The sequence below is a fragment of the Pollachius pollachius genome (genome assembly GCF_949987615.1).
Source record: "Pollachius pollachius genome assembly, chromosome: 9".
NCBI classification, from domain to species: Eukaryota; Metazoa; Chordata; class Actinopteri; order Gadiformes; family Gadidae; genus Pollachius; species Pollachius pollachius.
In genome coordinates, this window is record NC_136942.1 from 17,618,646 (window position 1) to 17,635,758 (window position 17,113).

At 46.9% G+C, this 17,113-nt stretch overlaps 1 protein-coding gene across 1 annotated transcript in view; it reads left to right on the top strand.

Moving 5' to 3' along the window:
• Positions 1–1,217: 1,217 nt before the first annotated feature.
• necab2 (N-terminal EF-hand calcium binding protein 2) overlaps positions 1,218–17,113 on the top strand; it is a gene marked incomplete at its 5' end in the record, with an annotated part of 64,191 nt that continues 48,295 nt past the window's right edge. The window contains 2 exons of the mRNA XM_079743139.1: positions 1,218–1,553; positions 5,463–5,487. Of these exons, the coding sequence (XP_079599265.1) occupies positions 1,218–1,553; positions 5,463–5,487 (361 nt within the window). The remainder of the gene's footprint in view (positions 1,554–5,462; positions 5,488–17,113) is intronic.

Here is a 17,113-nt window from a genome sequence, read left to right on the forward strand (position 1 = left end):
CAATAGTCTCCCTAGCTAGGTCCCCACCGCACTAGATGGCAATGTATTGGTCATTGCTCCATGGTTAATTAGTCAAGATACCTAACCAGGCAAACTGTCAATCTGTATTGTTAACATAATTTCAACCATTAACAGCTTGTCAATAAGCCTTGTACACCGTTGTTTGGCGATAAAGTATCCCTCTTCTAGTGTGTTTGTTTGAGAAAGTAAAAAACACATTTAGTGGAGAGCAAACAGTTTTCACCTTCCCTCCCAGACCAGGGTCCGACCTGCTCCTCATAGGCTCTGCTGTGGAACAAGACCCATGAACCTGTTCTCTTAACCGTTCTGTGGTCCTCAGTGGGCTACAGAGCAGCCAATGTTAATGCGGGAGCAGTGGTATTGAGTTGGTTCCTTAACACTTGACATGTGTTTTCCCTCTGCTGCATTTGTGTTGTTTTAGGGATACACAGATCATATGGAACATCTGCATACTAGTTACAATGAGAGAGAGAGGGAGAGCGAGAGAGAGACTATTTCTGATGTGGTTCCCTTTGTTCTCTTCTCTCCATCTTTACAACTCTTCCTGACAGCACCCTTAAGCGTTGATGTCCTCCCAATATAAATTGAAAAGACCCTTTCACAGAGCGTAGGACAAACAGTTGTTGCTCATAACTCTAGGTATGGTCCTGCTTTTTTAATTTACCAGGACACCGGTTGCAGGCTAAACCAGTAAATATCACAATACATCGACCACAATAATGTAACCCCTGTTTGCCCAGCCAATGTTAATGCATGGGGCTACACTGCGTTTACCTGCTAGGACGGCTCTTGGAAAAAGGTAAATGGTCAGTTATCTTCACTAGTTTAGTCTACTGGTACACAAAGTTAGCAGACCCACAACAGTTATGAGCGACACTGTTAGTCCGATGCCTCGGAAAAGGGAAAGGGTGTATTGAATAAAGGCTGGGTACCATTTTTTTTTTAATACTCAAAAAGTGCATTTGCATGAAAAGGCTACTTAATGACCGTAACTCAACTGCAGTTAGTGAAATGGATAGACATATGGATATATATATATATAGATAGAGATATAGAGATAGAAAGGTTGATAGATGGAGTGGATGTGTGTTGGGGTGGTGGGTGTGTGGGTGTGTTTTCGGGGTCGATGATGTAAGATGGGAGGGGTGCGCCTTTTCCCCCCATAGAGCGCACCATGCACGCTACGCAGCAAAAGGATGTGTGAGCAGGCAGCGCGCTATTGCAGGGACGGCGTCCACAAACTGCTCAACAAAGAACAAGCCAAACTCCGGGCCCAGGACAGCAAAGACCAGCCACCAAAACCCGTAGCCGACCTGGTGCTGGACAGCGAGTCCGCGACGGCAGCACAGACCGGAAACAGCGGCGCTCAGCCCGGTGGTATCGACGGGCTCGTCCGCTGGATCGTAACCAAGATGAGTGACAACAAGAACATCTCCAGCCGGGAATTCGCCGGCAGCCGGGAGGAGGTCGCCGTGGCTCAGGAGCATTTTTACGCTCCTGAACCGCGCAAAGGCATCGCCGTCATTCTAGACGTGAGTGTTGAATCTGTAATATATACGGACCTGGGGTTCACTTCTCTGCTCACTGGTGGAGCTGAACAGACAGACTGACTGAGAGATTGGTGTCTTCAAAAAACAAGAACTTGTGCGCAAAGACGCATGGCTGTATATTGGCAAAAAGGTTGCGCTGCAGCGTAGACGCGGCTAAAGTGGTGAGAAGGTTGCCGAAGTGTCCATGAAATGAGACACTAAACGTAACACATTAAATCAAGGGATTTACCCAAATCCAAATTAAACAAAACCAAAAACCTGGATAAAAAATTGTCTCCCTCTTTATGCGTCTTCTAGGCTCCTTTTCATAGGAGACGTAGAAGACTCCTGCTCTACACTTGCTGGGCTATTACGTAATATTCTCACTAAATCATATGGGTAACATTATACCGACAGTTCCTCCTCGCTATCGGGCTGGGCTGCATATCGACCCCTGTGAGCTGATGTTCCATCGTGCATCTCAGTGTCGGTCTAACCTGGTCGACTGCTGCTCGAGCTTTTCATAGGCTAATGCTTCTTCTTTTTTTTAAACAAATGTGTAGTCCAAGTTATTGATCAATTTGTCCCTAGGTTTACTCGTCTAAACACATGCCTCGGAGAGTATAGCAGTTCGACCTGTGTTGCAGATATCCGCGTCGCTGGTTGTGGAGGAGGACGCAGTCTACTACTGTAGTAGATTTGAATAATTTATGAAGCTTTTCCACTTTGCGTTGCAATCATAGCGCGCAATAAGGACTGCTGAGGATTCGCCCAGAATGTATCGATCAGGACGGTGATCACAGGATATCGATTATCGTTTTTTTTTTTCCTTCAATCAAAACTTTTTCGCACACTCGTGCTGGTTTTAGGGGGTTTACAACTTTGCAGGAAATCAGTTCAGTCGCATCATTGACCCCAACCTAGATATCTACTTTTAAGAGAAGAAGAAGGGGCATGGAAACTAATTATGCTAGACCTGCAGGGCTTACAATATCCTAGTAAAATAATGACGGTGTGTGTGTGTGTGTGTGTGTGTGTGTGTGTGTGTGTGTGTGTGTGTGTGTGTGTGTGTGTGTGTGTGTGTGTGTGTGTGTGTGTGTGTGTGTGTGTGTGCGTGCGTGCGTGCGTGAAATAAAGTTGCAATTAGTATTAATAAAATGATTTTGCTCGGTTCAATGTGGATGGTCCAAATTGGAAATCTTTAAAACGGTCAACGGGTTTCCAGTTTGTCACCACTTTCTCCTTTCTCAAAGGGAGGCAATGAAAATGGCACTTGGCCAGACACCAACTGTATAATTACCATAGTATTACTGCAATATCCACTCATGATTCCTTGGATATCCAGTGACATTGACATGAATCGAGTGACTTCATTATGGATCTGGTGGTAGAGAAGATCTCCGTTTTATTTGGTTGGTGAACATTTACATAAGGAATAATGGGTTTTATGAGGCTATAAAAGAGGGGTGTAATCTCAGCCTCATGGCGGTGGATCCTCCTCAGATACATTAACACAGGGATGGAGTTTCTTTCTGTTTATGAGTCATTTAAGTTCTAATTCGTTTTTATTTTGAGTTTGTTCTGGATACATTTTCAGTTCAGATTTTGTTTTGAATTGACCATGATTTCAACTGCGCTCGCCTCTGCATTATCAACCTTTAAACCTTTAAATGTCACGTCTTCTGCTGACCTTTTGCTTTTTTATTGAATGCAACTTATTATCATTATTAACTTGGAGGACTCTAGCCCCTTATAAGATTTCCATTTTCTGTAATCATTTTAGATTCCCAATGAGTGTGTGTGTGTTATGTGCGCGCGGTTGTTGTTTCTCTCGCTCCTCCTTCGCCCACGGTTCGCGCTATCCCAGCCTTCATGTTTCACAAGAGTTTAAGAATAAAGATTGCTGAAGACGAGGGAAAACACGACTCTTAAGTTTGCCTATTAATCATTGAAAATTTAAATGAATGAAGTAATTCGATTTTCAGCAGTAGGTTATTTTAATGCTACGGTTCATTTTACACACGTATGTGTATGAGAGAGAGTCCCCGATTGTTTGTGCGTTAAATGGTGTGAAACCGGGTCGCTCCCTGTATCTACCTGTCCTCTTTCAACTCTGATCCATGACTGATGTGACTTTCTACTGCACCTGCTGGTATCTAGGAGTAGCATGACATCTCTCTCCCATGGAAGGATCTTTTTATAAAGACTGGAGCTATCGACCCCGTCTTCCCCATCGGCGCTCTCTCTCTCCCCCCCCTCTCTCTCTCTCTCTCTCTCTCTCTCTCTATTTCTCTCTCTCTCTCTCTCTCTCTCTCTCTCTCTCTCGCTCTCTCTCTCTCTCCGTCTCTGAACTAAACGAAGAATTAGGAGACTGCATAAAATCGTAGGATTATATTTGTATATCTCAAACACACACCATTGCACATTCTAGCTAATTTAAATAATTTTTCGTCTGGCTAAAACTCGTAACAAAATTAACAGAGCAGGTCTAATTCTATGCCTCTCATATGTATGACAATGCATCAATTATGTTGTACCCTGTTTAAAGATATATATATATATATATAAACTCCTGAATGCACAGTGCTCTTCTTTATGTTGTCTTCCTGGATAACTGGCTTCACAAATCATCAAGACAAGAAGAGGAGCACTGTACTTCAGTCGTAGCTGTCAAACGGTATTGGCAGCAGGGAGGCTATCATTCAGCTAGGAGATACATACTGCTGGCTAAGCCTGGCTCCTGTTGAGGGGAACCCACGTGTGTGTACTTACCTTACACTTCCAAGGGGGACCAGGGGAGAGTGGAGAGAATATTTTCAATAGGTTACTAAAACAAATAATGATAGTCCAATAAATCATCTGAGGAGCGCATCAATTATCTAAGAGTCATACTGTGAGGGACAGATAGGGCTGTTGTGTTGTTCACACCTCTTGAAAGCTTTAGGTTAACTATGGGATTTTTCCCAACCTGGACCCTATTGTCCTTTTATTTTGGGTCTAAGTGACTAATGTGGACAATGTGTTTAAATGTGTCCAGTATTGATATAGGTTCAGTATAGGGCTCATTCAGAACAAATCGGGCGTTGCAGCGATAACCACAAACTGCCTCTTCCATGTGGGAGTCACGTCATGCCAATCTGCATCATGTTGTGAATTTAAACCACTCCTTCCTGGCGGGGTTGCTCGGCTCTGGAAAGGACAACATGGTGGCATTCAGTCTCTCTTCCATCTGCACAGTTTATCAGTAAACAGCGGAATGCTACAATGCAAACATTCCATGACAAACAAGGTTCTTCTTCCCGTGGGTGTCTTTGGTCTGAGCGCCGACTTACGTGATTGGCCACCGCAGCATTACGTCGGTTGTGTTTTTCCAAAAGTTAATTCTGTTGCAACTATTCACTGCATGTGGCCTTCATGTGGCCCCCACTGCCGCAGCTAAACGCACTGTCCCCGTTCGAATGAGTCACTTTAGAGCCCTACCTTTTGATATAGAAGAAGTCTCTACTCACTTCAGAGCCCTACGTCTGGCTATAGGAGACGTCTCTAATCACTTCAAATGCCTACGTCTGGCTCTAGGAGACATCTCTACTCACTTCAGAGCCCAAAGTCCCCCCGATGGGGGTTCAGGTTGAGACATCCAGAAGTCATCCTTTATAGAATCATCAAATTAAAGAACCTATAAAACCTACAAAAGCGAAATGTACAATTTCAATTGTTCAAGTGTTGTTAGTGCCGACTGTTATAAGATAACATGTTTCTAACCCCTGGAGGGGAAATTCACAGGTTCACACCAGCGAACGTGTACAGAACAGTGCAAATCCCAAATATAAGCTTAACAGAAAAAACATACTGCATACTGCAATATCTTCAAAAGAACTAACACTGCTCTCTCCTCTGCTTCTTCCTCATCAGATATTCCGAAGAGCTGATAAAGACGGTAAGTCATCCAGGATTTGTTTTCCATAAAGTAAAACACAAAGAAGGCATATTTGATTGAGGTGCCCTTGTTGTGACTCCTTCCTATGCAGAATAAAACGTTCCCAATTGTCATGGCATCCCTGCTTAATTCGGCAGTAATTTCAGTCAATACGGATATGATGTAATGATGTCACTCACTCACTCCCTATGATATGATATTGGGGATTTTGGTCTCTCTCTCTCTCTCTTTCGCTCTCTCTCGCTCTCTCTCTCTCTCTCTCTCTCTCTCTCTCTCTCTCTTTCTCTCGCTCTCGCTCTCTCTCACACAACACACCCAACGCACCACCATTAGCCTCTCAGTGGCGGTGTCAGTGCTCTTTAACTCCACCCTCACCGAGGTGGAGTCCACCAAATCACGCATTTTGTCAATGCGGCGACAGTCCGAACCCTCCCAGGATCCTTTGCGGCACATGGAACACGGCGACCACGCCCGCAGCCATCACAACACCATGTGTCCGGGAAGCCTAACCCTCGGACACGGGTACTCAATTGACCGATGCCCCGACGTAGCTTCACGATCCACGCCACCGTAGCGGTAGACAATAAGTTTTCCGAAAAGCTCAACTTTCTCTCAGACCCCGCAGTCAACCGCTGGCCATTCAGAGCTCAACACAAACCACGCCGCCAGTTCCCCTTTGCTTTTAAATCTCTGACTTACTTCGGTAACAATGATAAAAGGGAGGATGACTATATTGACCATCATATTGTACAAATTACCTTGTAAAAAAAACTGCTTTGGGTTTGCTGGCTCCTCGACGTTACGTCACGTTGCTTATAGGGATATTTAGGCAACCTGATATCTACATGAGCTCAGTATCGTGTCTGAGTACTGGTATCGGTATCGGTGCATTCCTATTATATACCCTTATCATATATATCATAGAAGGAAGGATCCTTCTACCATGCTTACTTTTTTCTCGGGATAAAATCAAAAGCTTAACAAGCTCATCTTTCCAAGAGACCAGATGGGCGAGTGCTTAGGTCCATGCGCTTGTGTGTGTGTGTGTGTGTGTGTGTGTGTGTGTGTGTGTGTGTTTGTGTGTGTGTGTGCGTGTTTTCTTTTTCTTAATCCTCCTCTATATGTGTTGATCAACATTCAACTGCAGTCAGTCTATGAATAGAGAGCCGTGATTGTGGACACGCGTATGGTGGGGTTCTGCATAGAGCAGGATGCGGTTAGGTAACCGAGGTGAGCGAGACAAAGAGAGAGGGTCTGTTAGAGAGAGAGAGAAGGGGAGAATATACGTTGCTGTTCTGTAGGAATAGGATTATTTGATGTGTGGAGCTCTATGAAGAGAGAGAGAGAGAGAGAGAGAGAGAGAGAGAGGGGGGGGGGTGTTTGTGAAAAGGGTGAAACATAAGAGTGTTAGGAGAAAGGAGAATAGTGAGAGGCTCACAGGATAGATAGAAGGAATAGAGATGCAGGGTGAGAGATGGGGGGAAAAAGAGGATGTGAGAAAGAGAGAGAGAGAGAAGACAGAATGAGGAGGTTTAGCAGGGCAGCAGGCTAATGGGGAAAAAAGGAACGAGCGTTTAGGGAGGAAGAGGAGAGCGAGAAAAGAGAAGGAAAAACGAGTATGTTTTGGACAAGTGGACAGTAATGGAGATTTAATTGGCTCTGTTCTGTCCAGCCGCCTTTGTGTGTGTGTGTGTGTGTGTGTGTGTGTGTGTGTGTGTGTGTGTGTGTGTGTGTGTATGTGTGTGTGTGTGTGTGTGTGTGTGTGTGTGCGTGCATCACAGCATTAAAGGAAGTGATCTGTGTGGGCAGTCAACCTGTCCAACAGCATCATTTAATTATACTGTACCATCCCATCTTCAGAGGATAATTCTGGATTTTTCAACCAGGACCACATTTTCCCATCATTTTGGGTCTCAGTTTTCTCATAAATCAGACTCCAGATTAACATCTAAAGTCTGATGGCAGACCAGCTCAAGCCTGATTGAATGGGCCGTTTCACTTTCTTTTGCCTACAATTCGTTTCAACCGATCATGGTCCTGGGAGCGGGGACCTTGAGGTGCTTATTACATGAGAAGGATTGGGACTGGAAACCACCTGACCCGCACAACAGTTCTGATATGAAAGGGACTTTCAAACTCGGACAAAAATGTTTTCTGTCTGTCAATTATGCCGTCATGGCTTAGATCTTTAAACAAGATCCCCCTCCCTCTCCTCTCCTCCCCTCTGCTCCTTCCCTCTCCCCTCTCCTCCCCTCCCCTCTCCTCCCCTCTCCTCCCCTCCCCTCTCCTCCACTCTGCTCCTTCCCTCTCTCCTCTCCTCCCCTCTGCTCCTTCCCTCTCTCCTCTCCTCCCCTCTGCTCCTCCCCTCTCCTCTCCTCCCCTCTGCTCCTTCCCTCTCTCCTCTCCTCCACTCTGCTCCTTCCCTCTCTCCTCTCCTCCACTCTGCTCCTTCCCTCTCTCCTCTCCTCCACTCTGCTCCTTCCCTCTCCCCTCTCCTCCCCTCTCCTCCCCTCTCCTCCACTCTGCTCCTTCCCTCTCTCCTCTCCTCCCCTCTCCTCCCCTCTCCTACCCTCTTCTCCCCTCCCCTCTCCTCCACTCTGCTCCTTCCCTCTCTCCTCTCCTCCCCTCTGCTCCTTCCCTCTCTCCTCTCCTCCACTCTGCTCCTTCCCTCTCCTCCCCTCTGCTCCTCCCCTCTCCTCTCCTCTGCTCCTTCCCTCTCTCCTCTCCTCCACTCTGCTCCTTCCCTCTCTCCTCTCCTCCACTCTGCTCCTTCCCTCTCTCCTCTCCTCCACTCTGCTTCTCTCCTCTCCTCCACTCTGCTCCTTCCCTCTCTCCTCTCCTCCACTCTGCTCCTCCCCTCTCTCCTCTCCTCCACTCTGCTCCTTCCCTCTCACTCCCCTCCCCTCCCCTCTCCTCTCCTCCTCTCCCCTCTCATCTCCTCCCTCCCCTTGCCTACTCTCATATCCCCTCTCCTCCCCCCTCTACGCTCATCTCATCTCCAATTTCTCTCCTCTCCAGCCTCACTCTCATCTAATCTCTCCTCTATTCTCCTCTGCTCTCCTTATCTCTCCTCTCCTCCTTTCCTCTCCCCTTCTCAGAGTCAGTCTCACTGGGTGTGTGTGTGTGTGTGTGTGTGTGTGTGTGTGTGTGTGTGTGTGTGTGTGTGTGTGTGTGTGTGTGTGTGTGTTTCTGCTAATTATCTCCATTGTGAGTGTGACGGAGACAGAGAGCAGATGGGAGTGCGGGCTGGTTTGTGTACCCACTGCACTAGGACTGCTGGAGTACTGGCTGCCTCACAGTTAACAGGAAATGGAAGGGCTGCCAGGAGGCTCATTGCAGGGGGGCTCAGCCGGGGAGGTGTTGGTCCGTTTACGCCTTTTGTCCGTTTCTGCATCGTTAGTTGTTTCCTTTCTGATGCATTGAAGCCCGCGTATGGAAGAGTGGGAAAATAAATCTGGCAGTTGGTGATCAGTTTTAATTAATGTTGTGTTGTTTTGATGTGTTCATGACATCAGCAACGGCTGGGTGGGTGTTTGCTGCTGGGACTGCCAAAGCAAACCTAGAGATATGTTTATATCCTGATGCTGGCGGAAAATATCAAAATTGCTTATTTTCTCATTGGTTGACAGCATAAAGATAGAATGTGCATTTAATTGTTACCATTGCTATATAATGAATTCCTAATAAGTGTTGAAAACTGATCACAATATGATGCAGAAAGAAATGAGTACAGAGTAGTAAAATGAGCGGGAAACTTCCCCGAACCATTCCATTAGGATCGATTTTGAGAGTCAAAGACTGTTAACTCTTTTGACTGCCCTTCGTTTTTTGATGCCTGATGAGTCAAAGCATTTCCATTGGAAGAGATGCAAGCCAACAGCTGAGGGGTTGGAAGGCAATAGCATGTGTGTTGTGAGGTGCATATTCCACGGAGCGACCGAGTTAACTAGACTGGATGGCTCTCGTTTATCCATTTGTATGCGGTGCCGTGACTTTGCGTGGTCGGTAGGCTAAGCGACAGCCCCTGGCCGTCGTGATCAAACTACACTGCTTGGCTGCAGGAATAGGGTTTGCCGTTTTCCCTGCCTTGTTCAACAGAAGATTGAACAATGAGCAAGAGAGAAAAACAAAGAGAAGGAAAAGAGAAACATTTCACAATTGAAATAAATCTTAATTTATACTTAAGATTAAGTAAATGACATGCACTACTCCAAACATGCAACTACATACAGTAGGGTTAAGATGCATCTCTAACACTAAAACCTTCACACAACATCAAACAAATAAATACAATGGACAGAGACATCCCCAGCACGATATTAACCAGGTGGACACAGTGATCCGGGTGAGCCCAGTTTGGTCACTCTGAAACCCGGAGAAGATGAGAAAAGATGAGCAGACAGAAATAGATGGAGAGCAGGTTTAGACCAAGACGGAGAGCGAAATGAAAGATTAGTCGTAGCTGGATCACGACGGATCTATGTAGCTCATGGTTTATTCAGTGAGCAGAAGATGAAAGCTGCTGAATCACAGGCTTTGAGAATCTAAAAGAGTGACCATGGTCCACTTATCCTCGCTCTCCATTCACCAGTTCCCTTAATAGAGGAAGATGTCTTCAGACTTCTGAGCCTTTCCCCAAAGTTATGAACTGAACTTTCTTCCACAAGGACAAGGTGCCTTCTTGATAAGACCCTTATGTGAATGAAAAACTAAGTTTTCCAAAAAGAGAACAGGACCAAAAGTCCTCCACTAACTATTCATCCTGTCAGTCAGTTTGTAGGTCAAACATAGAAACAGTTCGTTCTCAGTGAGTCCAGGGTGAAGTTGCTGTTAAACGGTTTAGAAAGTATCAGGGGGCTAACCAGTGTCCACATTTCGGTTTTTCTCTGTTGAAGTCAGCATCCGAGCAACTCAAGCAGTGGTTAGAACTCCATGATCTGTAGGCAGAGAGAATCCTGCGTGACAATGCTCCAGAAAGACAGAGAGTCTGGGAAAATAGTGTCATGGGTATCTAATTGTCTGCACAATGTAATCAACGAGACCCTGGTTGGTCCCTCTAGAGAGAGAGAGAGAGAGAGAGAGAGAGAGAGAGAGAGAGGCAGACAGAGAGACAGAGAGAGAGAGAGAGGCCATGGTTTGACTGTAACAGGCACACGAGAAGGCAGTAGAGTGTGAAGAAGGAGAAGACTTGTAGGATGAAGTAAACAGCCAAAAAGCACAATGTGTCCCGAAGATGACAGCAAGGTTTGTGTTCTGGTGTCCCTGAGAGGAGAGCAAGGAAACGAGTTACATAGGATTTGGGACTTCTGTGCGTTTGTTACGTAAGTGGCTTCCCTCCATTTATGTTAACCTATATCTGCTGCCTCTCCACATTCCTAAAGGAGATCCCATACAGATATCAAACACAGCTGCTCCTAATGTGTGCACTATCTATGCTAAACTTAACAATTGCATTGTTGAAGGTTGAATTCACAGTCTAATGTCAATGCCGGACATTATCGATTGATACCACACATTGTTGGATACAATCATGGACTTTTTACAGAGCAGTTTAGACTCGGTTGGTGAGTTATAGCTTGGGATGATTAAAACATTAAGTGTGTGTGTGTGTGTGTGTGTGTGTGTGTGTGTGTGTGTGTGTGTGTGTGTGTGTGTGTGTGTGTGTCTGTGGGCCCGTTGCCACATGCCAAAATAGGTTTTTAATTGTGTGTCTGCAGGCCAGCGTTCATCCCAGGCTCATTACAGCCCAATTGGATGTCAACTCTCCCTCCCCCACAACAGGCTCCTCCTCCAAGGACCTGGCTAAGGGCCCTGGCCTCAGCAGAAGGTGTTGCGTGTTAGAGGACAACAACACGGTCAGATACCGAAGGCCATAGCCACTGCTCTGTCAGCGGTGCCGGGGATACGAGAAGGAAGGAGAATAGAGGAGAAGGAAGGCGAAGAGAATAAGAAGAGGCTATCCGGGCTCCTTAGAGGGAGAGGAGGAGCCTTGGGAGAGGCTTTATTCAGCACCACATTCCCATGGAATTGGATCAAAGACTGGGAGTCAGGACGGCCTTTTGAAGACATTCCCCTCCCCTGTCCCCTTCCGCCCTTTTGTCCCTGCAACCTTAGAGGCCTACAATCCTTTCATTGAGAGCCAGACATGACCACCTTGAGATTCAAAAGAGGAGCGTTTGTTAAGCATGCCAGGAATGCAAAGGTAGCAGTGGTTGGAATTTGTGAAATTCATATCTTTTCATCAACTGAGGGTTGAAGAATTTCCTTGAATAAAACGGATACGACCTCATATTCTTATGAATACAGAAATTAAGGTTCAGCTCTTTGGATCTAAAAGAGGAGATGACTCATCCTCATATGACAATAGCTAGTTACTGCCAATGTTTTGAGTAGGATACTGATTCACAGTCTTTCAGGTGATTGTAATCACATCCACCGGGTCGTTGTGGAACGTTGTGCGATCGAGGAGATGTTTGTGTCTTTTCCCCACAAAGCTCAATGACACCCACTGATTTTGGACAGGACGTCATCTCCTCCCAATCAACCATCCTTGTTTCTCCTTTGATACGGCGGCTCTCTCTCACAACACCACCATTCAGAGTGAAGCCATCGCTCCCCGGCCCAATCACCAGCAATCAGCTCTCCTTCCTCCCTCCCCCCACCCTCCCCCTGCTGGACCTCTGTCCCCCCTTTGTCCCATCTCTCCCCCCCTCTCTCCCTCTGGTGGACCTCTCCTCCCCATCACTCCCCCCCTCTGTCCCTCTGGTGGACCTCTCCTCTCCGTCGTCCCATCCCTCCCCCCCCTCTCCCCCTGTGGACCTCTCCTCCCCCTTTGTTCCATCCCTCCCCCCTCTCTCCCTCTGGTGGACCTCTCCTCCCCCTTTGTTCCATCCCTCCCCCCTCTGTCCCTCTGGTGGACCTCTCCTCTCCGTCGTCCCATCCCTCCCCCCCTCTCTCCCTCTAGTGGACCTCTCCTCTCCGTCGTCCCATCCCTCCCCCCCTCTCTCCCCCTGTGGACCTCTCCTCCCCCTTTGTTCCATCCCTCCCCCCTCTCTCCCTCTGGTGGACCTCTCCTCTCCGTCGTCCCATCCCTCCCCCCCTCTCTCCCTCTGGTGGACCTCTCCTCTCCGTCGTCCCATCCCTCCCCCCCCCTCTCCCCCTGTGGACCTCTCCTCCCCCTTTGTTCCATCCCTCCCCCTCTCTCCCTCTGGTGGACCTCTCCTCTCCGTCGTCCCATCCCTCCCCCCCTCTCTCCCTCTGGTGGACCCCTCCTCTCCGTCGTCCCATCCCTCCCCCCCTCTCTCCCCCTGGTGGACCTCTCCTCCCCCATTGTCCCCGGCGCGTATCAGAAGAACACCTTGCAGGCTGTAATGGCGACACGGCGTTCGGTGCAGCCCACCTTTCACCCCACTCCGCACTGCTGCAGCCTCAGCTGCACCCCAGCAGGTGCCACTGGCAGCACCGCATCCAGCTGAAACCATCCTCCACCGACCCTCCATCCCCTTTGGGATGACGGACCATTACCAGCCGTCTCTCGCTCGCTCCCTCACCCTCTCTATCGTGCCTGCTCTTTCTCTCTCTCTATCATGTTCTCTGTCTCTCTCTCGTAGGATCTCTCCTCGTGCACACTCTCTCCCTCTTTGTGTCTTGGTTTCACTGGCAGGTTTCTTCAATCCTCCCTTACCTGACCACGCCTTCATTTAGGTTCACAGGTTCCCCCCTCTCTCTTCCCCCACTGGCCCCCTGGTCCTGGTCCTAGTCCGCCATGCGTTCCCCCCTCTCTCCAGCTCTTGCAGACAGGATGGTGGATAGGGCTGGGTGTCTTTCTCTGTGGACCAGGCCGTGGTTTACATGGCCAGCCGTTATGCCACACGCTCAATTTGAACATAGCTTAAAGTATAATCTCTTGTTCTACCATAACCTTCCAATATCCTGGCTTTAAAGGATTTTGGCGGGTTTGCTGAGACCCCATGAAATGAATCAATGATATTGATTCATTTCAAACTGTGTGCAGGAGCCTCCATAGCTGTAGCTTTGTTTTGTTCAGCTCAAACCAGCTGCCTGGCTGGGTACTGAGAGAGGGAGAGAGAGGGAGAGAGAGACAGAGAGACAGAGAGACAGAGAGAGAGAGTAATTGGCATGTTTGTGTCAGAATAAATGGAAAAGGTTGATACCAAAAAAAAGGCGGAGAAAATCCCAGGTTGAAGTGAGTCAGGCTGGAAGCACAAGCCTGTAATCAGAAGCGCCACAAGTATGCTAGTCATCAATTCACTGACCTTTGAGTTCACACACACACCCACACACACACTCAGACACAGTCATTGACCTTCTCGCTGACATCTAAGCAGATGAACAGTAATCAGATCAGAGGTGGATTGTGTTCTAGAGAGATTACACTCGCCAAACGCCCGGCAGGTGTGTGTGTGTGTGTGTGTGTGTGTGTGTGTGTGTGTGTGTGTGTGTGTGTGTGTGTGTGGTTGTTGTATTACATTGGTTGAACCCATCATGTCTATGAGTGAATGAGGTTGCTGCCAGGTTCCAGTTAACAGGTAATTTCCTTGAAGCCTTACAGAGGGATACTTAAATGCATGCTAGCGGTCCAGACTCTAACCAGACGACCAGCTCTGGGCCTAGCGAAAGGCAAACACATTGACGACAGTACATTTAGTCACCAATGACAGCAACATCTACCCCTCCAGCGGTTCCGTGACAGCTCCCCTCCCACCCCTCTTGAACGCTACGGGAGAGCGTGGCAGCGTCTACCTGCTCCAGTCGGCTCCGCCGGCGACAAAACACACTGTCAGATGGCGGAGGCGGTTGCCATGGGGAAGCAGCCATCGGTGAGGGTTGGCTGCCCCGCGGGTAGCCGTGTTTGTTCTCCTGCCTCCGAGCGCCTCCGCGGAGTGAGATGATGGCTGAGCGCCGCCGCCTCGTTCCACCGCTCCTCACCGCTAATGAACGCTAATGCGGGAGCTCGTATGGGTGTGTGTCGGTGTGTCTGTTTGCGTGTGTGCATGTGTGTCGTGTGTGTGTGTGTGTGTGTGTGTGTGTGTGTGTGTGTGTGTGTGTGTGTTGGTGTGTAGGTGTGGCTGTTTGCTTTAGTACATGTGTGTGCATGTGTGTGTGTGTGTGTGTGTGTGTGTGTTAGAGTTCAGATCTCCAGGGGGTCTTACCTCATGACATTTAGAATGCGTAATTAACACAGCGCTCTCCGCATGCAGGCCAGTGTGGGTTGAGTGCAAAACGAAGAAAACAGAAATGGCTTTGGGAGTTAAATCAGCTGAGGAAATCACACACTTGTAAATTTACACATTATAAATTGTAATTCATTCAAATACAGAATTGTGTGGGCCTAATGCAAGAAGCAATTCAAACTAATTTCCTCTTGCTTTTGTATGTATCCACAATTTGTTACTTTGGTAGTACCCACAGATTTCTTGGATTCAAAGACGTTTTCTTAATTTTACTAATTATTCACTATTGGTGCATTGATCTCCATTAAAACATGAAAACCCTTGGATGATATTGGATGATAACCCACCATATAGCAGCATTCAGCTTCTGACTGGCTTCCATCGGCTGCTGCTCTTAGAGGGTTAGGTTAGGTTAGGCTAGGTTAGGTTAGGCTAGTTTAGGTTAGGCTAGGTTAGGTTAGGTTAGGTAGGTTTGGCTAGGTAAGGCTTCCATCAGCTGCTTCCCTGAGATGGCGAGGTGAGGTTAGGTTAGGTTAGGCTAGTTTAGGTTAGGCTAGGCTTCCAACGGATGCTGCTCTGAGAGGGCTAGGTTAGGCTAGGTTAAATTGGTCTAGGTTAGGCTAGGTTAAGTTAGGCTTCCATGGTGGAGTGCTTGTCTTGCCTTTTTTGGATTCAATTTTCATGTCAAACCATTTTTCCTTGCTTCTCTGTACCTATGCGTCCCTATGCTCACGGCTTTTACAGCGTCAGAGTTGTTTTGCCGTTGCTGGGTATGATTGTCCTGTGCCCAGTGCTGCTGCTCTGGGTAACAGTTGACGTTGTTATGGTTTATTGAACGGTCCCTCGAGGACACGGCTGCTGGGCTTCTTCTTCTTCTTACAGACTTCTCTTAGCGCCGTCCCTCCGACTCTTGGCCATCTGCCCGAATATTTGCACACGGTACCCGACCTGCCCTTAAAGTGTTTAGGGGGCGTTACCTACTCAAAACAACCAATCGCCATGCCTCTCCAATTAGTGCTCAGGTGGGATTCATCATTCAGCACACAAGAGAGATCTGAATGGTTACTTTTGGTGCATCTGGAGTTGACTTCCCTTCTGGTTTCTCTCAACAGAAAAAGGAGATAAGGTATATAACATAATGATAGAAAAATGAACTGCAGGAGGCACATTGTTACGTTTCTCCTTTTGCCGAAGAGTCCAACTGTGATTGGCGAAGAAGAAACAACTAATCTGTAACGTGATCTGTTTTTTGGCACCGTGCTGTGCACTTACTTAAAAGCCATTCATTTCTTAATTCACTTCCCCTTGTGGAAGTGGGTGGACCCATGAGTTAAATCAGTACCTATTTCCCTGCTTCATTAAATGTAATGAATGAAAAGAAGGGTAGCTTTTGTGCACCTTAGTATTGGAATTAGGTGGTGGCTGGCCCATTTCATCTATCACAGTTGTAACCTGGTTACTATGCTGTATGAACTATATTATATTCTCTTCTTCACTTTGTCCATCTCTCAGAACATGAGGGCTTAATACACTGTAGTAAACTATCGAACGAAATGGACACAAAATAATAATTTTTGCTTACATAATACCGCAATGTTGATATTAGATAAGTTATTGTTCCGGGGTTATTCCTGGGTCCATGTATCGTAAAGTATACAATATAGTATCTGTAACGTATAGAAAACGTTCAATACCTAATAACTTTATTCACCTTATTTCTAGCACCATGCCTGAGGCTGTAACTATACCAAGATGATATTTAAAGAAATGAAGTGATGATCCTATAGGAAATGTTGGTTTTTGGAACACATTTGGTGAATCTTTTAGTGTTCTTTATACTGAACCTAAATATTTGAATGTATAAGCACCTAATTACTCTCAGATTATTATCTGGTGAAACTATTTAAACCTAACTTTTGCCAGACTTAAACACTTAAAATGGCCAACCACCAAATACTGTATTTGCCTAGTGGCTAACCACCTTGCTGCCCCTATAGGCATTGGTTAAGGGAAACTTAGTTGTCAATTAGTTAGTTACTCCTGCTTGATGGTTCATGCCTTCATTACAGCATGCCAACTTCGTTGTCTCTGCTTTTTGATGAAATTCATTATTTGCTATTGCTGACGTTGACCTAATGTACCTCCCTCCTGGTTGGGACTCACAACATCCGCTCAGTCCCTTGTGTCCTGGTCTTGATGATCCCCTTGCCTTGCCGTCGGGTTGGTAGACAGCACTAAACATTATGCGACTCGGAAAAAGTAGGGGTACACACATAAAGACCCTTCTCTGACATCTCGCCAAATCTCAGTTGAACAAGCAAATTAATGCAGATGGGAATGAGGTCTGCAAACTAAATGTGCATAACAGCTGCTGGATTTATCAACAGATCTCTTATGAACATCATCTCTACGGAAACAGACGTTTTCAAGCA